General features: G+C 50.7%; 1 protein-coding gene across 1 annotated transcript in view; it reads left to right on the top strand.

Moving 5' to 3' along the window:
• GPC3 (glypican 3) overlaps positions 1-27,445 on the top strand; it is a 181,285-nt gene that overhangs the window by 88,546 nt on the left and 65,294 nt on the right. Inside the window, exon 6 of the mRNA XM_026082717.1 lies at positions 20,610-21,304. Within this exon, the coding sequence (XP_025938502.1) occupies positions 20,610-21,304 (695 nt within the window). The remainder of the gene's footprint in view (positions 1-20,609; positions 21,305-27,445) is intronic.

The following is a 27,445-nucleotide window of genomic DNA, read 5'->3' as shown; positions in this document are numbered from 1 at the left end:
TTTGGGGCAGTTTATTCTGTGCTGCACCACTCACCTGCCGTCATCAGACGTGGATTCTGGGGACTTGCTGAAAGAAGCCTTCTAAAGGACGAGGTGGATTTTTGGCCTGGATTGTGATTTCTGTGGCTTTTAATGTGGCAGATTTGGGTAGATAATTGTCCAGCAAACCCATCTGTTTGGGATTTAGAGGAAATACAGGAAAAACAGGGAAAATGCTTGCTCTGTCTCTAGTTAGCATTAGAGCACACAGTGGGAACAGTTTTAGTCCGTGAGTTGCAAAAATGGCCTTCATAAATAAATACCACTTTTCTCTGCACAGTATCTGCTCCACTTTTCATGCCTGTGCCTGCATTAAGAATTATGCTATTRAAATATCTGTCGATGCATAAGCAGAGTGGTGTGTGATATTGGACAGGAGAAAAGGCTGGTTTTGCCTTCTCCTGCAAATAGGAGATGCGAAGGAGATAAGTCCCCTCTCCTGAGGCACAGGCACGTGGGCTCGCTCTCTGCAGAGCGCGTGCTAGGTAATTTGCTGAGCATTTTGGGTTCAGTCATCGATTGGGATTACAAACCAGAAATGAATAAACTTTACTTAAAAGTTCCTGGTATCGTTCCTGCCTGAAGTGTAGGAAACAATTATCAATTGCAATTACGGAGCGCAGTTAGCACGGCCGTAACTAGACGGAGCAGGACGGATGGGGACGGCTGCTGGAGGAGAATGAGGAAGGAGTCCAGGGTTTCTGCTGCTGTCGCTGCAGGTCTTTGTCCCTTGTCTCCTCTGCCCTGTTCCTGCTGCACYGTGCTCTTCTCCTTTTGCCTTTGCCCCTTAGGTTTCAGCCCAACTTGGTTGTTCTTATTTGTGACCCTTTGCTAACGCGGAGGTGTCGTGGGCTGGCAGCTGTGTGTGTAGGGAGCATGTCCTGCAGTGGGACAGATGCTCTCCAGAGCACGCGTCTCTATTCCTGACCTTCAGACAGGAAGAACAAYGGGAGTTTTAATTCAGGATTAATTCAGCTTATTCGGTATCTCCTTGGGTGTCTTCCAAGTGCTAGAGCTCAGAAATTATTAAAAAAAAAAAAAAAAAGCCCCTAGTGAGAGCAGTCGCTGGGTAATGACGGCTGGCTTGCTGCTTGTATCCCGCTCCGCTGAGCCCCGTGTGTGCTCCTGAGCAGCCTTGGGGCCGCTCTGATGCGGTGCCCTGCCTCTGCTGGCCTCCTAGAGGCTGCAGGGACAGAGCAGAGCTGTAGGACAGAGTCCTTTGGGGACAGACCCCTGCCCCTTGCCCCGGGGACCAGTGCCACGTCCCTGTGGCAGTTCTGTGCTCAGCAGGGAGGCGTTAGCTGGTGTGCTCTGAGGTCCCTTTCGCAGCCAGAAGCATATTAAAGACATCTGCGTACTGGTCTGCTGGGCCACCATGGGATGCATGAGCTCTTTGGGGCGAGAAGCAGAAGAGATTCCTGCCAAGGAAAGTTCCCAGCAGTTGTTCTGCAGCCCTCTGGCCCTGGGCGTGTTTTGGTGTGTAGGTGAGAAGCTCGCCCTGGCACGGACAGAAGCCTTGCGCTCGCTTTGTCAAGTTACTTTCCTCTTCTGCTCTGAAATTTTGGCTAAGTGACATCCCCAGCCAGAGATCGTGTCAGCCCTCAGACTGAGCGAGGCTCCTGGCCTGGTGTTTCCTTTTGCAAGGCTGCAAAACTCTTGTTTTTAAATGCATTAGAGCTGCAGTTGCCACCCTGCACTGTTACGTTCACCTGCCCGTTCAGAAACTCCTGACAGCGATGCGGTCGAAGCAAACTGAGTGAACTGCTCCTCAGACTGTGGCAGCACAGGAGTGAGACTTTTTCCCCCCTCCTTTTTGCCAGAGCAAGAAAGACGCCCTGCTTTTTCTTCCCCCATGGTAGAGCCTTCTGCTTTCCTTTGGAACTGAGCCCTTGGGGGAGAAATGCAGAGACAGCAGAGGACTGTGGGCAGCACTAATGCGGGCAGGCGCAATGCCCTACCACTGACGCAGCTGCTGGCAGGTTAGGAGTTGGGCAGGGAGGTGAACGGGCTGGTGTTCCCTGCTGGGGAGGCGAGTGAGGATGTATGTGAGACCCAGCTCTGCCCCCCACGGACTGTCCCCCACTGATTTGCACTTTGTGGCATCGTTTTGCAGCCTTCCACGCTTGGGGATTTTTATTTTTATTTTTGTCATTATTATCAGGCAGCCAGGATTCTTGCAAAAAACTCGTAAGTTGTTTCAATGCTGTTTTATTAGTTAATAAGTCATTTTATCTGTAATGCTTTGGCATTGGAGCGCTTGGGGAGAAAAGGAAGAATCCAGAAATCATCTCAAAGCTTTTAATAGAGTATCAACCCTTCTTGCAGTTCAGCTCCCTAGGGAATGAACTGCCCTGCCTGCTCCGCGAGTGCACGCTCACGTGAGCGCACGCTCCGTCAGGTCCCCCGTAAGCGAGCGGGCGCACGAGGCACCCTGCTTTCCCCCGCTCACCGCTCACCAGCTCGCGTTGCGGTCGGTGTGCTTTGTGCCCCGGGCACCGCTGCCTGCAAAGCAGTGGTGCTTTGGATCCGCTTTGGGCAGCAGTTCACTGCCTTCCCCGCAAGGATGCGTGGGGTTAGCTGTCACGGTACCAAGCTGGCACGCAGCCCGCTTTTTTGGGTGGCAGCGTTTTGCCCTCAGCTGGTGAAATGCGTGTTTGACTGCTATTAGGTGAGTTGTAAATGTGCCCTTAACTCCTCTTCTCTGTATGCTCTGTGCGTGGGGCAGCAGCTCCAGAAGTTGGGCAAATTCTGGACGAATCCCTTAAAATAACGGGCTAAAGCCTGCCCCTAGAAACTCGTGCATGGCTTTGGGATGGCGGAAGCTCCTTCCGTGTCCAGGCAGATCCAGGCTGCAGTTCCTAAGCGTGCTGGGCTGCGATGCCTTTTTGCGCTATGATGTTGCGCGCTGGTGCTGGGTATTTGGGATGCTTCAGGTCGCTCCRTCTGCTGGCCGGAGAGTCCCTGTGTCCGTGGCACATACGGGACATCTCTCTTGCTGTGTTCACGGCATACGTTTTGCCATTTTCCAGGGAAAAGCTTATATGAAAGATTGACTTCTTGTTTTCTGTGAGGGGGTAATTACCTCCCTCATTTCTGTTGTTGCCCTGCAGATCAGAAATGGTCAGGAACTTTTTAATGTTAGAATGGCTTTCAAAACCAGTATTTCTAAATGTCAAGTTAATGTGCTCTGGGAACAAAGAGATGCGAGGACCCACTATGAACATCACCTCGCGTCTGCTGCCCCAAAGACTTCTGGGATTCTCTGAGGCAAACCCTGAGGGGAGACTTGAGTTCGTTTATTTTCTTTAATCTTTCTTTTAAAAGCTAAGTTGTATTTTTCTCATTCCAGTCCTCACTACACATGCAGATCAAACCTGCCTGAGATAGCAGATTAAAAATGAAGTCCTCATGAATGAGAAATATAACTTGCATTTTTTATGATGCAGAAAAAGTAAACCCATTTTTAAATGTGCATGTTAAAAAAAAAAAGGCTAAATAGTTGAGATGTAGATGTTAATAAATATTTATACCAAAGAAATAATCTCTCGACAGAATTGGAAATTGTCTCATGCTTTTAAGCAATTAAAAATCCGTGTTTGTTTCTGAGTGGAAGTAGCATCCTCCAGCAGCTTTGGACCATGGCCACCATCGGAGGAGAAGCTCCCCCACTGCACTGCACTTCATGGTGCCTCTTCAGAGGAAGCTCACTGGAAGGACGTATGGAGTTAGAGGATGGACCATMAGGAGCTTGAAGTGACCAGGAGGGATATAACCAGCCTAAGCCCAGCCACTGCACATGTTATAGTGGAATCTCTCTCTGGAAAAAGTAGTTTGGAAGCAGGGATCTGTGCTCAAGTGGGCTGGTGATAAACACAGCGCCTGGGTGGTAGCTAGTTGGGGTAGAGTTCAGGGGCGGGGTGGATCCCTGTGTTTTGGGTTTTTTTGGGGAAGGCTGCAGGAGCCAGCAGAYGCCAATGGGTAAGAACTATCCCCGTTTCCCATTTGTCTTTGAAAATCTTCGCATTAGACTATGCAGCCTGTGGAAATTGATGGAAAATGCAGCCAGGAGCGTGCCCAAAATCAAGTACGGTGCAGACCCACTCGCCTTGCCTAGTGCTGGTGTGGATCCCCGGCCAGAAGCTCGTCCTCTGTTCGTGCGGCGGTCAGCGTTGTGCGTACGCTCACAGCGCTTTAAAGACTTTGCGTCAGTTAGGAGAGAGGGGCAATTTAGTTTTACAGGAATAATCAACAAGAGTTGCTTGATCTCCTTCCCACTTCCCTTTTTAAAATGTATTTTCTTGTTAAGTGCGTGCATGTGCCTATACACCTGGGTTAAATGGTGCTCTTACATCAGCTGTTCTAAATGCATTTCAAAAGGCATGGGGAACACATACACATCAAGGTCGTATAAATTAATAATTATCTGAGTGCTTTGCCCTTTTCTGCTTCCAGAAGAGAAGGGAGGAGAGAGAAAACTAAAGGAAAAAGAGAGAAAGAAAAAAAGCAGCCTAATCTCCTGAACTTGATTTCAGGGATGACTTCAGGGAGCGTTGTTTCTATTGCAGTTTGCGGCCGATTTGTACTTTCTCATCCGTTTCACCGTCACGTTGCCTGTACTTGAGCCACCACGTGAATTTTCATTTCCAAATGTGTTTGGATTTGTAATTCGTACGGGGCAAATAGATTAATCATGAGCCACGCAGAACTTGTAATTATCAGAACTTGGAGCGCAGAAGATGTATAAATCATGACGGCGCCGCTTTGCAGCAGCCAATTAAGGAGGGGAGCTTCAGCTGCCCAAGCGCGGTGGGTTTTGTCTGGGAAGTTTCTGTTGCTGTGACTCACAGGAGTGTTAATGAAGAAAGGGCCCTCTCATAACTTCTCATTAAGCAACCACTGAATTTATGAAACGTCGGCACTGCCAGAATAATTAGGGGTTTTCTATTATTGATGAGCTGGACCTTCAGGGAGAGCCGTTATCTCCGAGAGCCCGCGTCGGCGCTTTACGCAGCCGCTGGCGGCTGGCCCGAGCCCCGCTGCGCGCTCGCCGGCTTTGGGGCACGCGTTAGCAGAGACGAGCGCCCGACTGGTGGGGTTTTTCTTGCTACCAGGTGGCACGCGTGGGTCCGTGGGTGACATGGGGCCAGTTTGGAGCTGGCGGTGGTCTTAAAGAGGGGGCAGCGTGGGGAGAATGGGTCATCTGCGTGGTCCTCCTTGGTCGCGCTTGGATGGTGCTGAGATGGGCACCTGGATCAAAAGCTGGGAGAAGTATGAAGCAGGATTAGGTCCTAAGGGAAGAGCCCGGGCTAGGGGGGCACYGAAATGCCGTTTGCTGCTTTACCCCATCCGTTCATTTGCATGGGTGCCACGCTGGCACCAGCCGTGCCCCCGCTCCGTCTGCCGGCGTCGGGAGCCTTCCCAGCTCTCGGTCCGTCGCCGCTCCCGGGGCCGGCGGGGACATTAGGCAACCTTGTAAGCCCGTTGTAATTTTAAACCGGTTTGATAATGTTCCCCTCAGCTTTAATGTTACATATCCCTGTGTATGTACCTCAGTAATTGAAAGGGATATCGGGCAAATTTGATCTGTCTGGCTTTGACTTATGCTGTCCTTATCTTGGCCTTCGTGTCATTAAGAAAAAAATTGGTATTGATCTTAGACTATACCACTACATTGTGCTGCAATTTTTCTTCCTTGCTAGTAGAATATAAATCGATAAAAAGCAGCTGCTTGAGACGCAAGCCAGATATGGTGCTGTCATTTATATATTGTAAATCCAATGATAGCTGATCAAATCAGTGCTTCTACTGTTCCAAACCTGACATGATTGAATTGTCAATAAAAAAGATTTTACAGTAAGGGAAGGAGAGCTGGCAGTGTAAATGCCTGGAAGCCTCACTAAGTTTGATACAAAATGAACCAATAAGCTAGGCTATTACTATATAATTTTGACAAYCAAAATATTTGGATACTTGTGTTCTCACTTGGAACTGGAGTTATCTATATATGGGGGGGAAGACTTGTCTTTACAACTTGTTTGAAAAATAATTATTCCAAGACTGTGAGATATAGATGGCTTTCTTCTGAAATAAGCATAGCTTATATATTGGTAATGACTAATAGAAATAGTATAAACTTGTTTGAACTAAAGATTTGCAGTTTCAGTGTATGAGGAGAAAGGTTATTGATGTTTCTGTTTGTGCAGAAACAAATGGTGCAGGAACGAGTGTGATCTAAAGGACTAAACTGTAAGAAGAGGCTCGCCCTGGTCTCATATAGAGCCTCTCTGAACCTGAAATCAGAATCTGGTGCAAGTTTTTTCCCGGACTGCAAAAAAGACCAGCTTATGATAAATATGGGTGTGAACTTGTTCTTGGAAATTAGGCTGAAAAATGCTGCAGCTGGTGGAGGGAGGGTGGTGCTGAGCCGGTAACCACCGATGGAGATAGCTGCACCGCTTTCTGCTACCAAAGAGCTTGCTGGAGCCGCGTCTGCCCCGCTGGAGGCAGGATCAGGCAGACGAGTGAGGATGGTGTATGCTCCTCTCCGCATGTCCCATCGGCAGCGCGCCGAACCAGAGCTGGGAGGGAAGAGGGACTGGGGAGTGCATGGAAACGCACCGTGAAAGCCAGAAAATGTGCGTTTCTGAGCTTTAGAGTTACCCCATCATTGAGGTGTCTGGAGCTCGTGAAACTCCTGGACTCGGTCACGTGTAGTGTTCTTGTTTTGACCATTTTGTGAAGCATGGTGAGGTTAAGTGAGGCTTTGAGATGATCCTGCAAAGTCTGGGCTGGATCCTGAAGGTATTTACGTGCATGGGTTGCCTGTGAGAAAGAGTCTGTGTCCTGCGGCTCCCACAAGGTGCTATTTTAAATTTGTTCAATCTCTCTTTGAACACGTTTTCCAAAATAATTAAATATTACCAGCAGCAGAATGTGAGGTCTCTTTGCTGTACAGACGGCCCTGGACRAAACGCGTTGTGGTGCCAAAGGCTTCCTGCAGAACGCTGCTCTGCTGTGTCGRACAAACCCTGGTGCTACATGCCCTGAAAACACGGTCTCTTTGCAGAGCTCTCGAGAGCTTTTGGTCAACTGTGAGATGCATCAGGTGGGCAGGAAAGTCGAGAGAGGGGCTGGGCACAGACGAGCAGGAGGCCGAGGACAGCTCTGTGTCCCCACGATGCCRGCTGCACCGTGCAGCTCCTCCGAAATATTTTCCTGGAGCCTCTGCCAGGACAGTTTGGTTGAGCCAAAGCAGCAGAAGGAAAATATTCCCCATGTGCTGGAGTTTTTCTCCAGCTCCCGGTGTGCCATGCTGCTGGTGGGCAGCCAGGCGCGGAGTCACTTCTCTGCGTGCAAGGTGTCACCGCAACGATTAACTTTGGTTTCTGCTCCCCTTCTTCCCTCCTCGGCTGTCGCTCTTGGTCCTTGTTGGTGGCATTTTAAGATGCACCAACTTGCTCGCTTGTGATTGACCACACTCTTAATCTCCTTATTGCGTTGCACCAGTTTAGCTAAATCCTAAATCCGTTAGGTGCTCTCAGATTGCTTTACAAGGGTGCAGAGTTGGTGCTCGCCATAAATCCAGCCTCATTCTCTCTGCGGACGAGGTTTTAACGTTTCAGGTGTGTGCTGGGCTGCAAGGAGCTGAGCGGAGCACTCRTGTAGGTACCGCAGAAGTGGGGTTACCTGGGAACGCAAAGGGAGAGGTTCAGCCTTTTTGCTACCAAATAGCTGATGTGACCCTCTAGTTCGCTTTCACGATGGAGAAGGGCTTTGAGAAGAGGGGAGACGAGTGCCGAGAGACCRGCAACAGCTCCGGGGGCTCCCTTATGGGAACAGATGCAAAGGGCGTTTGCATGGACGAAAAAATACTGTAAAAGCGAAGGAAAGCGCTTCGCTGGTGTTCATATACCTGTACCCACGTGTGAGGAGTTTTACAGCTTTTCCTTCAGGTTTGAGAGCAGCAACTGAAAAGTAGCACAGCTCAGAGAAGAGCCCTTAGCGTCCCCGGTAATTCTTTTCTTTTTTTTCCTTCTTTCTCTCTCTTTTTTTTTTCTGCTGCAGGCAGAATAGTGTACTGGACTGGCGTTGCCAAGCACAAACCGTCATTGCTTCTGCCGTTTGCAAACTCTTTTTTTCTGTGCAGTTTGCATTGCTTTGCCGCTGCTTAGGCCAGCAGAAATGTTATGTTTAGGACAGGAACCGTCRATAAAAATTCACTCGGGAGCGGGGGAAACTCTCTTCTTCTACCCGATACTTGCTCTTTTAGCTCTGATCATTGAGATTTGGCTCTCTGAGCGAGTGACATCTGTTTCTGAGCATCAGGGGTGATGAGCAGCGGCCAGCCCTCGCATGGGGGCATTTGGGGGCTGTGTGTTCCCACTACTTGTTGAAAATGCGTATGAGTTTTCAAGCTTCCAGTTACCCCAGGAAAAAGTGCCGTGTCTGGTAGGAACCACTCGTGGCTTTGGACGGTTTGAGACCGCATCTGGTGCTCGCACGCCGCGCGTTAGGTCTGCGGTATAGCTTGCGTGTCAGCCTGGGAAACGGGCAAGGGTGAAACCCTGCGCTTCAAAACTGGCCGGTTTGGTAAGTTATAAGGCAAAGGCGAGGACTCCCCCAAATTAGACTAGAGCTATCCCCGTATTCTGAAAAAGCGCTGAGGCTTTTGTGGCACTTCCCCGTTCGCTTAAGCTAGCAAGCCTTCGTGAGACTTGGGTGATTTTTTTCTTTAGTGGGGCGGTAAAGGTTAGGGTGAAACATGAGTGTCTTAAAATGAAAGATGAATCTGCAAAATGTTTTGCTGTCTCACTTGAGTGGAAGCATGTGGTTTTCAGTTCCCATAACCTCAGGGCATTTCGAAATCGTGATGAAAGCCCTAAGAACAATAAGACTGGCATTAAAATTGGCAAGTTTGGAAAATGATACATTGTGAGGTTTTACTTAATTTGCTTTCTTGTCCTGCAGCACTGCAGGTCACATTTTCAAGCTTTTTCCCACAACATTGAGGGCTAGATTGTTTTGGTTTTTAATTGTAAACCGAGGTCCTTATGTAATCCTCTGCCCAAAGCTGGGGCTTAAGGAAAATAACAGATTTTGCAAGACCTGAGAGAGCAATTCCAGCGGTTGGCAATAGATGAAACCTCTGTCAAAGGTGAAACTTTTCTACAACTATCACTTAGTGGAGTGGGGAAGACCCTGGCCATGTTTACATACCTAAATGATGTGGTACGAAAACATTCACCATGCAAAGAACAAGCTTTCTTATATTAAAAACTTGTTTAAGCTATATCTTTATTTGCATTTCTACAGGAAAAAACTGAAGTCTATCTGCTGTATATACAAATCAGGCAATAATTAGATGATAGTTTAGGATGGGAAATCAGAAACAGCAGTTACTCCGGGCAGCAGAAATGTAGACGACAGTTCTAGTTTTTTATTTCGTTACCCCCCCCCCCTTTTTTTTTTCAGTTGCACTCTCTTTACCTAAGTAGTTAATTTATTCACATGCAATTAAAAAACCAGTGCAGACTTCATGGAGACTACGCATAAAACGCAGAGGCTTAGCAGGGTATTAGAGGGATTCATCTGGGTGCCTGCAGTACAGAGGATCCTTGGTTTGGTTTGTGTCTAAGTAGTCTTTGTTTAGCTGATAGCTGCGAACTTTGTTTAACTGATAACACATGTTGCGCTCTTACTGGTCTTGACCTTTTCCAGTTAAACTGGCTTAAAACGAGAGTGTTTATGGGGAGGCTGTGCAGCCCTGGCGTCCTGGGGCGCTCTGTCTGGGCCGAGGCGGGGGTTTGGTGGCGGCGGGAGGTAGCGCAGAGTTGCATGTTTGCAAACTTTAATGACTCTTGCTCCAGACTGCTTTTAACAAACTCGCCGCAYAGCCACTCCGGGCAGCAACTGCTTTTTCCATAGCCATTTTTGCTTTTTTTCACTGTGGTTTTACTGCAGTTTAGATTTTTTGGGCATGTAAAATACCATCGAATCGGCAACAGAAAAGGGAGGGAGTTTTGTAGCACAAACTCTGGCTTAACGATAGCAAAACGGGCTGGGGAATGCAAAAAAGAAAGAAAAAAAAAAAGAGGTGCTTTGTATCCTGGCTTTGTCGTATTCCCCGTGGAAGGAGTAGGTCCGTGCCTCCGTTGACCCGCTTTTTCCCACACCCGCTTGCCTGGTGTCGCCCYGGCTCGGTGGGAGGCTCTGGGGGACGTTCGGGGAGGCCCTTGGGATTTTTGCATGAAAAGCGGAAAACTTTCAAGAGAAGCGAGGACGCGTGTAGACAGATGCTCTTTACTTTGGAAGCCGTTCAAAGCCGGTGGCTGTTTGGGTGAAAACGAAGCGCCATTCTGAAATACGGTGAAAACCATATGGTTTCTTAACGGCAGTCACAGGTGTACGGATGGTCTCTGTCTTCCTAAGACTCTTCTCCGTGCCAGCACGTTGCACGATGCTCACACGCAGCTACACCAGGCAAGAGAGGTCCACGTGCAGATCCGCCCTTTCTGCTGCCCTGCAGGTCAGCCCGAACAGCGAAGCCGCCTGGACTTCCAGCCGCGCGCRGGGATGGGGCCGTGACTACAGGGCTGTCGCCTTTGAATTCCTTTTGTCCCCCCGTCCCTTTGCTGCCGCTCGTGCGGGCGGCTCTGCGGCGCTGGGCCGTGGCGGGTGCCGGCGGGAGCTCGCTTCTGCCAGCGCTGCCGGGGCACAAGCAGCAAGCGATGGGTTGGGATAGGAGGAAGAGCCRGCCCGATTGCTGCTCTCTCTGGAGGCTGTAAAAACTCCCGTTACCCTGTTATCGGGCAGCTCCATCTCCGACGTGCCTGAGTCGGTTAAGTGCAGACCTCGCAGGAAATGAATTTTTTTGATTCTTGACAAGAAGTCAACAAAGAAGAGCTTTTCAAGGGAAAACGGCCTTCCTGGCAGGARGCAGCGGCGGGCTTGGGCGGCCGGACGGCAGTTGCACTCGGACTGGGAATCTCAGAATTTGAACGTGAGCTCCTTCCCCCTAATTTTTCTCCTAAGGATGTAAAAATCAAGTGTTGCTGCCTAAAGCAAATGCATTGCGCATACGCTATTGAAGCCTCTCAAATATGTAGATGCTTCCACTGGAAATGGAGACTTTGGAAGGATTTGGAAGGGAGGAGAAGCAATGCAARGTTTTAGAACAAGATGTTGCTTTTTTCTTTCTTTCTTTTTTTTCTTTTAATTCAGCAGAGCATGTCTCTACAGGAAAGCACGCAAGCACCTGCTTAAAGATTCACTAATGCTGTTAAATACCTGCTTGCCTGAGTTGGGGCCTTTTTAGACAGGCCATGGTGCCGTACGTCTTTGAAATGACCCTCATGGGCTCATGCCGTCCCTGTCCAGCAATAAACTAATTCCCAGGACTAATGGTAAAATTCTGCAAGGCGTGAATTTCCAACTTAAATAGATTTGTAAGTTAATAGGTTTTTCAGCGCATCTCTTGCAACCTATTTGTGGTAGCATCATTTTAACATACACAGTAATTAAAAAAAGAAAAGCTGTCAGGTGATTTACCGTCCTCTCTGACCTGTGTTTTTCATGCCTAGGAAAGCTCCCATAATAAASGTAACGTTTACAATAGGAAACACGTACTGTGAAAGTGCTCGGAAGGCTAAAAGTGTCTCTGAATGGTAACTTTTCTTCAGGAAAACAGTTCAGTAATAATGGGAAACTGATAGGTAGYGAACGATGCGGAGGGGGTGTCGGAGGGGCAGTGGATGGGGCGACTGATCGTGTCCGTGTCCGTGTCCATGCCCATGTCCCCGCCGGYGGCTCCCGCAGCTCCTCTTGCTAGATGCTGTTAAGTGCTTAGCGTATCGCCCGCGCCTGTCCGTGCGCGGGAGAAGTGTGCCCGTGTCTTCTGGAGCCAAGTGCTGTGCTCGGAGGTGCCCTAATGTGTCAGTACAGAGCAGACGAGTCTGCACGTCGTGCCGGTGAAGAGGAATATTCAACTTTGTTCAGTAATACAGTCCGTGTTGGCTTCCACGCGCGGGTTTTGAAATACGCAGTCTTTATTTTGACAGGACGATGCTGAAAGTATCCCGGRGAGAAAGCCTTTGCTTTTTCCAAGCGTTTTTGTCCTTGCTCCGGTTGTTATCATTATTTATAAACCAAAAGTTATATTGATCTGGAGATGAGGCGTTAAACCATGKCTGAGCAGCAGTTGCTCTATTACTGAGAAAACCAGCTGCCACATAACTTTTGGTAAACTTATCGACTGATATTCTCCGCGTTTCTCCTTAGAAAATATACGGGCTGAGTTTTAATTTCCTGAGGCCGCCGCTGAACACGCGCCCCCCGTTCGGTGAGGGACGTGAGCCCGCGAGGAACCTCTGGGAGATGAAGAGCGCCGTCCCTTCGCCAAGGACTGCTCGCGCTCGAGGGCAAGCGGGTCCGGAGCGGGCGCCGGAGCTGGGGCCAGGGCAATGCCCAGAGCGGCCGGGACGGGGCGTGTGGGGGACGGAGCCGAGCGGGTGGCACCGGGACGTGGTCTCCCGCCTTCTGCTTCTTCCCTGGACGTGGACCTGCCCGTGCATCAGCGAACATCTCACAGCTTTCTGTTACGTTGGGCCAGGGGAGGGGGGGAAAAAGCAACAAAACAGCTAGTTTTTGGGTGCACAGTTCAGGATATCACCGAGGGAGGAAGAAAAGCAGCGGGTCGGTTTTTGGAAAGTGCTAAATTTGGGAACTCGGGTCCTAGGGTGTCCTTGGTAGGTGGTCTTGTTTATGCTTGGAAGCTGTGCCGCGGGGGGGTCGGTTAGTGGGGGGGTTGCTGAGCCCCGTGCCAGCAGTGCTGGCGTGGGCACGGTGCCCTACGCCTGCCCGTGGCACCAAAATCACCTAAAACCCCTGGATTGCTTTAGCGAGGCCGGCTGCTCTGTGCCYGGGCAATGGCCAGCGCTCAGGGGAGGAGAGCTGCACCCGTGGGGGCTGCTTCTAGCTGTGCGTTCCGAGCAAACGCCCTTCCTGAATTCAGGGAGCACAGGTAGGAGGCAGAAATCAGAAACAAGGGGCTTTTGACCGAGGCGACTTACAGTCAACAGGTGCCCTTAAATAAGTGCAAGTGCTTTGTGTTCCTGGAGGCATCAAGAACCGATCTTCTGCCGCTTGCTTTTCATCAAGAAAGCCTGTGGGAACGAAGGGGAGCCTGGCRAACCAGCCTCGGATCTGCCGCCCTGCGAGCTTACCCAGCCCGGTGCACTTCCCAAGGCTTTCCAAAAAATTGTGAATACGAGCTCAACTTGACCTGGTGGCTTGACTTACCTTGCTTTATCCTGATGAGTAAAGGAATTGGCTGGACATGCATTTTCCTCAGAAATTGCTTGTAAGTTTTAGATTAAAAAAAGGAGCCACACAAATTGGTATCCCGCTCTTTGGAAATGCCTGTGTGCGTTAGAGACTCGGCTCGCTGCAGATTTGTGCGGGAGTTCGTGCAGCCGTTTCCCCTCCGCTTGAGATGTGGTGCGTCATTCGTCTTTTAAGAGCCGTGCTTCTTTTCTGATATCTTTATAACCCGCCTGTGTGCACGCTGGAGCCTCCAATTAGTAAAAAGCTGCCGGGGGGTTTGACCGCCTGCTGGTTTCCATGGCTCTCGCCTCCTTCTCGGAAACGTCTCGTTGTGTTTGCAAAAATGCAGATGTGGCTTTGCAGTGAGAAAACGCAGGGACCTGCGGTAGCCGCACAGTTACCCAGGGCAGGGGGCCCCCGTTCCCCGCCGCCCCCCCGCTCCGCCTGCCCTTCCCGTGCTGCTGGCGTTTGGGAAGAGCCTGCCTCTCCCTGCCCTTATTCCTTATTCCTTGCATTTTTAACTTTGTCTTTATTAATTTTCAAGCACCTCTTAAGCGTTCACGCATCTGTCACGGCACAGGGCAGAGCGTTGCCTGATGCTTGCAAAAAACCAAATTACACCAGAGCTGCGTAACCCACGTTTAGGCAAAAGCACCGCAGCCGCGTGCTCGAGCGTGAAGCCCCAGCAAAGACGTGCTGCGCAGCCAGCCCTTCTCCAGAGGGCTTTCCCCGAGCCTTGTTTTTGGTTGGAAAGTTAAAAAGTTTTGCTCCAACGGTCTGGTGAGGAAACGGAGGCATGGCGATGTGTGTCGTTACCGGCAACCTGCAGAGCGTGAAAGGAGATTTTCTGCTTAGCCCCACTGGCTCCCTGGGGAATGGGTGCGAGTCAAATTTAGCAAAGTTGCTGTGCCTGCGTGGGGGCTATAAATAATAAACGGGCGATCCGCAGCGTGACTAATTGCTGACAGGCAGACGGTTGCCTATAATATAGTAGTAACGGGCTTTCAGGGCGTTTCGAGGGGGTGTAATGAGATGTTGGCATACAGTATTTTTATTAGAAACCGTGGGGAGTGTATTTCAAAATGCCAGGGCACTCGATGAAGCTGAGCAATTAAAAATAAGTGGCTCCTGAGCTTGCCGTGTTGATGGGCGCAGATAACTAAGAGGAGAGGCTCTCCGACGCGGGCGCAACGATCTGCTTTTGGTTAGTAAGCAGCACCGGCTATGGAAACTTCTTCCTTGGCTCCTGGGGAGCCCAGGGCTGGCTGCACCCGGGCAAGAGGGGAGGGCAGCGGGCACGGAGGCGAAAGGAGCCCCCTCTAATTTCAGAGGTCTTTCCTCTCTCGCTGTAATGGCTATTGAGCAAAAGTGGAAAATGCAAACTCTGATAGCTCAAAAGTGGGAAGACAGAATAACTGAATGGTTATTTTTATTACTAATGCTTTAAAGCTAATGTCATGAGCTTGGGAGCTCGAGTCCGTAATTTTTATGGTGACAATATTGTAAAAGTAATCCAAGAGGCTGTGTCACTGTCAAAAAGAAAAGCATTTCCGAAGCTCGAAACCCAAATGTGCTCAGAGAAACAAATCTTGCGAGAGCAGCAGTGGCACCGTCTGATGGGTTTTGTAATGCCACAGACAAAAGTAATTATGCCGCGTAGAAGAGGCATCGTTTTGCTTTTGTCTCCAGATAATGTTTTAAAAAATCTTGCTGTGTAGTGTAAATCATAAAGGAACAAATCTGGAGTCTGCTCTTATTACCGCCAGGGGAAACGCTCTTGGATTTTGTTCCCTCTCTGCTCGATATATTGCAAACCTTTTCCAAGTTTGTAAATAAATATTACCTGCTGTTTGAAAAATGACTTGCAGTTCATCTTGCCGCGAGCGCCTGCGGCAGCCAGGCCGTTATTGCAAGCAGTTGTTTCTCTCCCAGCGAGCTCTCGCGCGCAGCTTTCAGGAATAGCGTCTGCCGCAGTGAGTCTCAAGTTGTCCAATTCCTCGGCGCTATTAAAGGAGCATTTCCTTCTTTAGATCTCGCTCACGTGTGGATGTCTACGGCTGCTCTCTCTGCTCCTAGCAGTACTGCAGCAATTCCCATGTCAGAAAGTATTTTGGCCAACCAGGGAAAGCAAAACTTTCGGCATTTCCATGAGGAATGTTTGAATTCCCGTCGCGGAGCGCTGCGCTTCTGCGGCGGAGCATTTATTTAGGTGCGTGTGGCTTTGCAGGGGTTCAGAAACCCTGGGCCTGAAGGGGATGCAGCGACTGCAGGTTAATTCGCCGAGGAGATTCCCACCACCATGCCGGGCAGCCTGCGGTTTTGCCTTGGGATGGGAACGATTCCCGTGGGCTGCGGGATTCTGGCTCCTGGCTCCCTCCGGACGTGGCTTGTGTCGCAAGGAGTGAAGGGAGAGGGTTTTGCGTCGTGTGGRGGGGAACCCTTGGGAAGCGGTCTCGGGAGCGAACCCGGGGATGTGCCGGAGAGCCGGCGCCCTGGCGCCAGGGCCTGAAGGAGGAGCTCCGGCTTGGGAGCCGCTTCCCTTGCTGCCCTGAAGCTGCCACGTCCCGAGATGAGACTTAAACCCACGGTTTACGGGCRAGGTGAAGGGGTGTATTCCCGCCTAAAAGGTTTAACGTGCATTTTCGTATGCAGAGCCGATGAGAAGATCGAGAGCGGGTCCCACGTGCAGGGCCGGGCCGGGCCGCGCGCAGCATTGCAGCCTGCAGCCCCGGGCGCTTCCCAGCAGCAGCATCCCGGGAGGGACGCTGGCATCGAGCTGCCCTCCTCTCCGCAGAGGATGCGGTTCCCGTGGTTCAGCGATCTGCGCTGACCTCCAGGGAGGTTTCTGCTGCCCAGAAGTGGGTTTCGTGCTTGTTTTACGGTTGGGATAGTTGGTGAGGCCTCGCCGTCCTGCCACCGARCCCCGGGGGAGGTGGCACTGACGCCTTGCTGGTGCGGCAGCAGTACGGGGGCGACGCTGCAGCCTTGCCTGCGGTGACTCGCCTGGCTAGCTCCCAAARTATAAAACTGCGCCGCGTCTTTACTAGCTCTTGGCAGTGCAATAACAAAGACGCTGTAGTTCCTCCACTGTAAAGGCTTATYTTTCCGCGGTGAAGATAAGGCTTTAAATGCGGGGAGACAACTGCACGGTTTTTGGGAGCGGTGCCTGGGTCCCGCGCTCTTGCMGCGGACCGTTTCCCTGCGCGGTGCAGATGGGCTGCCAACGCAGCAGGTTTTGCCGTGCAGCTCCCGCGCCTTCGGCGAGCCTTTTCCGGAGAGGACTTCTGGGGGCCTGCTGTGTGCCGCACGCGGGGACGGGCAGCCGTCCGCGCCGGAAGCCTGGGTGTGCGGGGAAGTTACAGGCYGCCCCGTTCTTGGCAGCAGCCCCCTCTGCAAACACCTGGAGTTGCTTGTGAAGCTGCAGCCGCCCAGCTGGGACCCGGCGGCTGCATCGACGCCCGGCCGGGCGTCCCCTCTGCCGCTTTTCCCCRTCTCTGTGGCCGCCGGCGGATTTCAGCTCTCGCCGCCGCACGTCCCCTGGGAACACCGTGCGGGAACGGCAGGCTGGGGTCGCTTGCGCTGGCTCCTTGCGAGCCAGGCAACTACGGGATGTAATCGCTTAAATAAACCTGTCGAGCGGCGGGCTTCGCTGGAGCCTGCAGCCYGGGGCAGCCGGCGGGTTCATCCCGAGCCCCTCCGTATTTATATACCCTCGGTATTTCTGAAGTAGCTGCCGCTCCGGAGAGAGCGCGCCTTCTCAGGAAAGCTGGCTTCGCAACTCAGCAGCCGATTTTTGTTATCTGAGCCGAGAACCGAGTGGTTTCCTACTGCCAGTAATCCCCACTCCCAGCGCTGTGATGCTCTCTTGCAATTTATTTTCTTTTCTCTAATTGCCAGTTTGCATTGGCCGTATGGCTCTCCCCGTACTGCGTTCGGGGAAGCTTTTGCACTTGGAAAGCGGCTTAGTCCTTCCTTCCTCGCCACGAGAATTGTGCAGCAATTCCTCTTTGGATGCTTTTGGTAGTAGGTGGTAGCCCATGCTTTCCAGTGGCTGCCTGATAACTGTGCGCCAGAGTGAAGGTTCAGCTATTTCGCACGTCCCTTAGGAGCCCCGATAAGCTGCCCTTGATAGACACAGTCAACACGTGCAGGTCCAGCGCGCCGGGCAGGACGCTTTGCAGCGGACGGTGCTCTGTCCTGTGCAAACTCCCTTGTTTTCCCCTGGGCACAGTGTTGTTCCTCCYGTTTGTCCTGCGGTGGAGCTTCGTGGTGCCGTGTGCCGTTGAGTTGTTCCTGGGTTTGTGGCCGAAATGCCTTTGGGGTGTAATTTGTGCGTCTCGATGCTTGCAGATGCAATGTGCTCAGGAGCTCTCCGGGCGGTGGTGGTGGGCTGCAACGGCTCGGGCTGTCGTCTCCCTGAGCCAGGCTCGCACAGYGGCACTCTTCAAGTGCTAGTGCACGCAGAAGTTTTTTTAGTGTTTTTTTTCCCCACTAATCGCATAAGAAAATATTTTCAAAGCAGATAAATAAGCATGCAGCTTATTTAATTGCTGCTGAGTGTGCATTGCTGCAGCGATAGGGATCCAAAATGTGAACCCTGTTCTGCCTTGCAGTACGTTTGCCTGCTGGAAGCCGGGTGCGAGTCTGACGCTGTTTTTATCAGCGCCGTTAGGATACTACACAAGGCTCTGCTTCAGCTAGACTTGCGAACAATCTGCCTTAAATAGCAGTTTTTGCAAATATCTTTGAAATAAAGAAAATCTAAGAAAGGGAAGACTCCGCCATCCTCCAGCAGCAGCTGTGGGAGTTTCAGTAACGCCGTGTCCTGAGCAGGGCGGTTTTTGCTAACGGCAAATCGAGGCTGTTGGATTTTTGGGGGAGGAGACGCCCCTGCGCCCCTCGCCTTTGCCCTGCGAGGCCGCTCTGCTACGTGYGCGGGGGACCGAGCCGCGAGGGTTTCCTCCTCTTTGAAGTGCTCGGAGGCCGGCCGTGGGTCCCGTGCTGCTGCTGCTCGCTGGGGTGCTAATATTCTGGCCGCCAGCCCCGTGCGAGGAGTATTTCAGAATGAGCAAGTGCTAGGGGAGTTGAGCCAAAGGTATTTTGGATCTGGGAGACTTTTTTTTTTTTAAACCAGTTTTATTGTTTCTTGCATCTATTAATATGGCAGCAGGAGGCTCCGTGTGCTTTTAGAGTCCGGGTTGCACTCTCCAATAGATATATGCAAAGGCTCGAAGGTGCATAAAATAGACACTCTTTGCCAGTTATTATGATAAAAATTATGTGCATGTCATGACCTTTAAAGCAGTGGGACTGTGTGTGCGTGCTCTTCTGATACGCCACTGTTCTCGATTCCTTTCTGAAGCGTTTCTCGCCGTAGGAGGCTTGCATAGGAGCCTGGAATATTTTCTAATCAGCGAAGAGTCTCTTGGCTCTGATGGTAACTTGCAAAGCACAGAGGAGCAAGAAAAGGGAAGAGGGATGTCTTTTTCTGAGGGAACTAACAGAGAAGAGGTTAAAGGCAAATGGTGAGGCACAGCATGAAAATCCTGGCACCGTCTGCAGTTGCTGTCAAAGACACTCGCCCAAAAAGGGCTTTGTGCTCTTTGTGGAGGCAAAAGCTATTCTGGTGCTCCTGAGGATAGAGGAGAAAAAGTTTCATAATCCCTATAGTGCCCTATTTAARGAAACTTTTGTTTTAAAACTTTTTACACTGGTGCAACCAGAATTTGCTCTCCTTTCACAGCAGATACATGGGGGTCAGGTGCGCATTGCCTGTTGGGTCTGCCTGAATGACATGCACCCGCGAAGAGGTGGTTTGGGGTCCTGGGGGCACCGTGGTCTCCAAAGCTCTTGATTGATGTGGGATGTTGTACAGGGCGAGCAGCAAGGCCTGACGTTGCTCGTGACAGCGTTGATCCTGAACCCCTGCGGAGAGGCGGCAGGCCGTGCTCAGCTGCATGCCAGACTTAACAAATGGAAAAAAATAACACTTATGGTTTTAAAAATTAAACATTCCCTTTAATTATTGAACATGAATAATTTTCATGCAAATCGAGCCTGGATTTGTGCTTCCAGAGTGACACAGTTGAGAGCCGTTACCTTGCAGGGTGTCAGTGACCTGTGAACTGAGAGGTTGTTAATTATTTTTAGCATTTTACGAATAGGACCCTGGAGGACGAGAGGCAGACTGGTAGAGATGCTTGGCCGAAGAGAAAAACCCTAGTACCTCTTTGCACTGAGAGCCTCTCCTTCTAATGCTTTAACTTGCGTGCTGGGGCCGGAGGAGGGAGTGTGTAGCTATAGGTGTGTGTGCATATGYGAGCATGGATGTTTTGGAAGCCACCTTGTTGGAAGGGTTATAGGTAAGAGAATAACTGGAGTGACTCTGTTGCCAAAGGCTCTCGTGTTGCCGTGTGACGGAGGCATGTGCAGGATGTCCTCAAGCCTGTGAGAGAGGAGAGGGGGGAAATGCCACCTACCTATTCTTGGCAAATTGGTGGTCTCGGTGTAAAATTTGCTGCTGAGCTTCACCGGGTGGTTTGGCATGGCGTGATCTGTGTTAGTGATCCTGGCAGAGCACCCGCAGGCGGATGCCACCACTGCTTTGTCCCATGGAGCAGCTTRTGTCCAGGGTGGAGAAGACGTTGGATTTGCAGCCAAAGTGAAGCTGGTGCCTTCAGGAAAGCTACAGAGTTTTGCAGTGATTTTAAATGGCTTTACAGACACTTTGTGAAGAATGGGTGCTGGGGGTTGAGTCCAAAAATCCTCTGTGATCAAGCTCCTACAAATATTTTCCTTTTCATAATGGAATGTCAGCATTTACAGTTTCCTGATTTTAAACACTGTACAGTTTGGTGTCAAACATTTGTCTTTGTCTTAAATGAAGTCTCAGATAGAATTCCTGTTAATTTTGAATCAATAGGAGAGAAGGAAGGAAAGAAATTGCAGTCTAGCCCTTTTCTTGAATCGATATTTTCTTTAAAAGCTGGAACGTTAACTAGATCATAGTTTTTGCCATTTTGAAAAGTAGCCTATGTTTGAAGAATATGTGCACTCCCCTGAAAATTCCTTATCCTGATCTGTTGTGCAGCAGATGCAGTTGCCAGCAGGCATTTGACCCGCGGTGGGCAGGATAAGACCAGCCTTTGCAGCAGTAATGCAGTATGATGTTATCTTCCCTGTTTCTGAGCTCGTTGTCTCTTAATACCTTCTTTTTTTTTTCTTTTTTTTTTKTGTGTTCTGTTTTGCAGAAGCCTTTGAGATTGTAGTACGGCATGCAAGAAACTTCACCAACACCATGTTTAGGAACCACTACCAGAGCATGGGGCCCAAAGCTCTTAAGTTTGTCGGAGAACTTTTTACTGATATCTCACTGTACATATTGGGCTCGGACATCAGCGTTAATGACATGATAAATGAATTTTTTGACAGTTTATTCCCCTTGGTCTACTCTCACTTGATTAATCCTGGCTTCCCCGATCCCTCCGTAGAAATGACTGAATGCCTGCGGGCARCCAGGAGAGACCTCAAGGTCTTTGGTAACTACCCTAAGATGATGATGACGCAGGTGTCCAAGTCGCTGCAGGCCACGCGGGTCTTCCTGCAGGCGCTCAACCTTGGGATCGAGGTGATCAACACCACCGACCACTTAAAGTTCAGCAAGGACTGTGGACGAGCGCTGCTAAAAATGTGGTACTGTTCGCACTGCCAGGGGCTGCTCCTGGCCAAGCCTTGTGCCGGCTACTGCGGCGCCGTGATGCACGGGTGCCTGGCGGGCGTCGTGGAGATCGATAACTACTGGCGGGAATACATCCGGTCCCTGGAGGGGCTGGCCAAAGGCATGCGCGGCATCTACGACATGGAGCACGTCCTCCTCAACCTCTTCTCCCTGGTGCGGGACGCGGTGGTGCACGTGCAGAAGAACGAAGGAAAGCTCTCGACAACCGTGAGTGGTTCCCACGGCTCCCTGCGCTCCTCGCCGCGGCGGGGCTCGGCTGTGCTCCTCGGGTACCCTGCAGTGGGTCCAGCAAACCCCAAGTTCTCCGATTTCCAGCTCCCCGCTGTCCCGGATGAGTGGGGAGTAATGCACTTCACTTGTAAGAGAGAAGCAAAAATATGTTTTATTGAGGTCAGATAGCGATTTAACAAAGTTCAATCGTAAATAAGACAATGATTTAACAAGGGTCGATGGCAAGGTTCACTCCGTTATTTACTTCATGGAGGACAGGGTCAGATAACAGTGTCAAGGAGACCCTCCCGTTGAGTCACAAGGTTCAGAGTGCACCCCCTTGCTTTCCAGACTCCTTCTCAGGGGAGTCTGGGTGCGGCAGGATCCAGTCTTAGTCCCAGACTTGGTCAACGGTTTATGTCTAAAGGGTTATGTGCACAATCAGAGATATAACATAGCAAAGTTTTGCGAAGTTTCAGCATGCTGTTAATCACTTGCCGAGGATCTGTGGCGGGTAAGGAGTCTCTCAACCTCGAGGAGCAACCTTGAGAGGCGTCCCTGCTCAGGAGGAGGTTCTGCAGTGCAGCCCGCTGCCGTGCAGGAGAGCTCCATGGGCTCTGGGCTGCCCCCTGTTTATGGGGGGGAGATGATTGACTTATAGTCATATTTGCATGCTAGACGGGTCTTAGTTGGTGCATGCTCAATTAGCCCCTGTCTACGTGCTGTTTACCGGGAGGTCGGGTTGAGAGCACATCGGGGGAGAAGCAGCACACCGTCACACCTGCCCCCAATTTTCCTATTTCTAGAACTTTTGGTAGTGTGTGAAACTGGTGTTTGTGGAGATGAGGCTTGTAGCTGGTGGTGTGTGATGGGGAGCCGAGGTGTCCGAGCAGCTCTGGTGGTCCCTGGGTGCGGCTCCTGCCTCGGACAGCATCCTTGGAGATGGACGGAGGTCCTTAAGAGACCATCTGATGTCCGAAGATCACAGACTGGGGCCAGGTAGAGGACTGTTTCTTCCTTCTTTAGCATCAGCAAAACATACCTCCAAATAAATAGGTGCAAGAGGAGGCGCGTGCTGTACGGCATCCGCTGTTTTGTGATTTACTCAAGGAGGTGCCTGGTTTTCCCTGTTGCGGTAATTCTTTCCAATTTCAGGCTGCACTTAATCCCAGGAGCGAGGTTATTTCGTATTTATTAGGAGTGACCTGACTTTTAAAATATATTGTGCGAATTTCTAATCCTCCCAAGAAACGGCGGCTTTCTTGTGGAGAAAATACTGTCGCTTTCTCCGAACGCCCAGGATGAGTGGTAGGAGGTAATGTAACGCTTGCTTTGCGGAAGGGATTTTTTCCAAGGTGTGATGGAATCGCTCCGTGCGGGCAGGGCAGAGTTACGGGGGGAAGGTGGGAATGTCGGCGTTTGCTTAAAGCCAGCGATGATTAAAATCTGCCACAGTTTCACTGTTAGCGGCTTGTTCCTGTCGTTCTTGACTCCTGTTTGCAAAGGAACAGTTTGTGTAGGTCATTGTAGTAGTCGCACTTTAAGTAGTTCTTATCTTTTTTTGGGGGGGAGGAGTGAAAACGGAGCGGATTATGCATTTTGAGCTACGTGACACCCAGGCAGCAGCGTTCCCATGCCGTTGCACGTGCTGGTTTTGCTCCAGGGTCGCCCAGGACCCATGCCACTGTGCGTATGTGGGCTTTGAAGTGACGTGGTGGCACCTGCGTGACCTCTCCATCCACCGGTCCTCCCACAAACACGTTCTCGGTGGCCAAATCAAGGCTTTAAGGTTTCGTAGTRTTAAGGAGAGCCATGTTCCTTTACTGGATGGAGCGCCACAAAAGTCAACACGGGCTGTGGCGGCAGAGCCGTAGTCTGCCCATCCTTTGCCAAACCGGAACGTAAATTGATGTCCTTTAAAATAAAAAATCCTTGAGCATCACGGAACCGTTCAGTGCTTTCATACTTGGTAGAGCTGTTTGAATTCATTAGTGCCATGTATAGTTAGGCACTTATTTAAACGTAACTCTTCTTGATTATTTAATACTTGAGTGATTCTTTTATTTGCTCTAGAGACATTTTTGAGTTATAGGAGCACGGAGGAAAAAATCCCCACCAAGCAAACCAATTGTCTGGCAGTTGTCCCCGAAAGAGAATGGCCACTGGCTTTTTCAAAGTTTATTTTCAAAATGCTGCGGTTGCTCAGCTAAGACTTTTATGTCAAACCTGAGCCCAGAGCAACTTCTTACAAATGAAGGTCTGAGCTGCTCAGTAGAGGAATCGAGCGGTGATGGAAGCGCTGACAGTCCTAACTGCAGCGCTGCAGGTTGCCCGACTTTGCTGCTCCGCGTCGGGCAGCTGGGGTAAGTATCYCTGCCCGCGAGCGCTAGAAGGCAATCCTTCCGCCCTGCCGGGACGGCGCTTTCTCTGTAAACTTATCAACACATATTGAGTTTTAAAGAACATACCTGGGAGCAAACGGTTGTGTTTACTGCTACCCTGTAAATACGATTGGCTTTAGACACCGTTGCCATATCAAAGTATAAAACACCCCAGCAGCTGCCTGTTGAAAGTCTGGGGCTTTGTTCTCCTGCCGGCTTTTCGTACCGCTCTCTTTTATTACTGACCTTGGCCACCGGCCTTTCTGTAGGCAAAGTTCAGTTCGTCTGCACGTTATTAAGGATAATGGCAGGTTATTTAATTGTCATTAACCCCCCCCGGAATTCTGGAAAACTTATCTCCCGTGTCCGTAGCGATCAGCCTGAATGGCAATGCTGCTGCCCTTGTCCGTCCTTCGGGCCGCTGTGTTTTCTCGCGGCTTTGGCCTCCCTTCTGCAGCCCTTTGGGGTTCTCCGCGCCACTGCGCCCGTAGCCAGTATTAGGGTATTTATTATTTTATTTATTTTCATAGGTATTTATTATTTATTTATTTTATTGTTTGTTGTTTTTTATACTACTACACCCCTAAAATACGGCCTTAAGATGCTTTGTCAAGGAGGCTCATTCCCACCGGGCTTATAAAAATCTCAATGGCTATATCTACACGCATTAAATTTTCCTGTCCGCTACTTTTTCCCTGGTTGAAAATGTGCCTAGTACTTCCACCTCTTGGAGGTGTTTTAATCATGAGTGTAGGGAAGAAGGGCGATTAGAGTCGGTCTGTTTGTGCTTTCTACCACAAACAAAGACAATCAGAGAGAAGCAGTACAAATAAACCTCATAAAATATGCAACCCCGGCACGGCTCGGAGTTAATGCTCTCTCTGCTGTTGAAAGCACAAAAGAGAAAATAGGTCTGGGTGTTCTTATATAGCTAATAGTTGATTTCCTGTGGGGTTCCTTACCTTAAGCTTGCACTGTAAATTTATTTTGAAAGCTTGCAGAGTTGAGGTGATAGATGACTGTTGGTTTGACACAGATATTTGGCTACATAAATATTTTTTCTTAATGCTTTTTTTCCCCCCTCCCTGTAGGGTTCTGAACCAATCCCAGTAGAGTGGAAAACGGGCAAGTCGTAGCCTATCCAGCCCGAAAGGAAAGGTGCGTGGCTGGGGACGAGGCTCTAGCTGTTCAGGCACACGGAGGGGATGATGCGCTGCAAGTGTGAGTCCTGGGGGGGAAAGATTCAGGTTTTGGCTCTGCTAGGCGCTCGCGTGTGACACATCCATCAGGACGCGTGTCCTTCACCTGGGGAYGGCAGGACGTCCTGCTGCCCTTCACCCGTCCCGCGGTGCCGCTCGGTCCCGGCACGGAGCTGCAGGTCGCCGATCCCACCGGCACCACGTGAGTCTCCTCTTGGCAGCACCCGTACGCGCTCCCGGGATGAAGGTCRGACGCAGCAAATGCCGTGGAGCTGCCACGTTCGCAGCACGACTGAGCCAAGGAATACAAGGTCTTTCTGGTTACCGTCTTGCAAGTCACAAGTCCGTTCCCGCTGCGGGACAGCGTCCGCGACCCTCCTGTCGCTGCGGAAATGTCTTGCGAGTATCACAATTAGTTGACTAAAGAGGTTCAGATACTAAGATTTTCTGATAGTTGTGGAGGCATCTGGCAAAGTGCTCAACCGTACAGCATTGATTTTGATCTATAAATCCCTACGCTGTTGGCGGCTTGGCTGGAGCTAAGAGGATAAAGCCGGAAAAATTATTTGTGCCTGCAGTTCTGCAACCCAGCATTGACGATTTTGATCCGGCGGTCTTGGCACGCCGCTTCTGCTCTTAAATCTTTGGTTTGATGTTCAGACGTGCCTTAGGGAATTAAGGGTTTGCATCTCATTGGGAGAAGCGGCTTCAGCACGGACGTCCGTGGCTGCTGTTCGCCCCTCCGTGGGGACGGGACTCCGAGGTTGTTCTCAGCCTGCTGAAGTTTTACCCCGCGTCTGGCCTGCTCGGCCCCACGGTGACGCTGGCAAGGCGGTGGGTGAATTTGCCACCGGGTCAGGCCCGGCTGAATTTTATTTATAAACTTTTATGTTGTTTCCACCTTCTTTGTTCTCCTTCTGTCCTTTTAGCTGGATGYGTCCCAGCCTCTGGCATGTTGTGCCATTGCACCGGGATTTGCAGCGATGCTTTTTTAATTTAATGCCGCAGGTAGTTGCTGGTGGTGCCGCCTCCCCCCTGCGTGCAGCCGCGGGCAGCGCGTGGAGCAGCCGTTGCGAAAGCCGCTGATGCCCTCGCCGACTCTGCGCTGAAGCTCCGACCTCCATCGGAGGCAGATCTGGGAATGGCAGTGCACAGCTCTGGAGTATTACACAGCTTTCTTCGCTGCATAAAGCCCCCTTTCTCTTCTCTTTCCTGGCTCCCGTGTTTTACAGCCAGACACGGGATACTCTGCAGTGGAGAAGAGGAGAGGGATGGCGATGGTGTAATCCAAAACAGACTGCGCGTTGCAGGAGAGGGAAAGCGAGCGTCTCCCTGTACCGGGTGCATTGACCTTAAGGCTTTCAAATTTCAGACTGGTTCGTTTTATGGTGAGTTGTAATGGTCCAGGACGTAATGCGAGGGCTTGGAAGTGGACTGGATTTGAGAGGAAAGCTGAGTTTCAGGCTGCACCGAAGATCGCAGCATCAGAAAAACACGGATTGTCTCATAATGTTAGCGGGAAGGGACGGGAGCTTTCCTGCTGGAGAGCAAGCGCTGCACCTGTTCCTGCTGCATCCTCCGCTTCCCGGTGCCGGGGCAGCGCTTGAGCCCTGTCCAGGCCGGGATGGATCTGGCTGGCTTTAGACGGGCCCACAGAGAAGTTACTTTTATAGCATGAACTGCCTTTCTTTTCCTTTAGCTTGGTCCGGATCTTCGCTCCAGACAAGCCAGCACGCCATACGCTTATCGGGGGAATCGAGGAACTTTGTCTGTTCTGAGATCCTGTTTCAAAACTGGCCTTATATCTTTGTTTTAAGCAGAGAGATAAAATATCCATGGATCGCCCCCAYGGACACCGCTCTCTTGGTTTTCATCCAGATAGCTGCAGCCTCCCGCCACCTCTATTAACACAGGTTCCTTATTTGCAAAATGCATTCCGGCCCATTCCCTTTCCTGAAGATTTTATCCTTGCAAAGACCTGCAGCCTTGGAGCGCCAGGCTCGTGCTCGCAGATATCCATCTATTTATGCTTTTTACGCTAAACCCTCCCTTGGCCTCATTTTCCATGCCTGCAGTTCCCAGCAGGAGCTGCAGCCGAGGTCACGCGCGGGGCATCCTTCACGTTAACTGCTCCGAGTTTACTTCCAACGACAGGAACCCCCAAGAGTGGCGCTGTCTTAAAACTATAGCTAACTAACTCGCCCGTTAGCAATGCTGATGCATGCGCCAAGAACGAAACAGGCTCTTAAAAGCAGCAAAGCAGAAAGTGCCCAGAGCTGCCCAGGCAGAGCAGCAGCTTTTTGCTTTGGCCTGCAGGAAACGAGGTGCTGGGATCCGATGAATATTTGGTGGCGGTTTGAATCCTGCGCCGGCGCGCGGCCTGCGCTCGGTGCGGTGAATCGTTATCTCATTTTTGCATCTTACTGTGAAGAAGTTTTGAGGTCCTGTGCATGAAAGACGCCATCGTACAAATGCATTTTACTGAAATAAATGACAAAACCCAATGGAGGCAGACTTTTCAGCAGCAAAACGCGCCCCTCGTTGCCGGCAGCGCCCCA

This window comes from Apteryx rowi, unplaced genomic scaffold (assembly GCF_003343035.1).
Source record: "Apteryx rowi isolate R43461 unplaced genomic scaffold, aptRow1 scaffold_59, whole genome shotgun sequence".
Lineage (NCBI taxonomy): Eukaryota > Metazoa > Chordata > Aves > Apterygiformes > Apterygidae > Apteryx > Apteryx rowi.
This window is presented reverse-complemented; position numbering and strand designations above follow the sequence as displayed.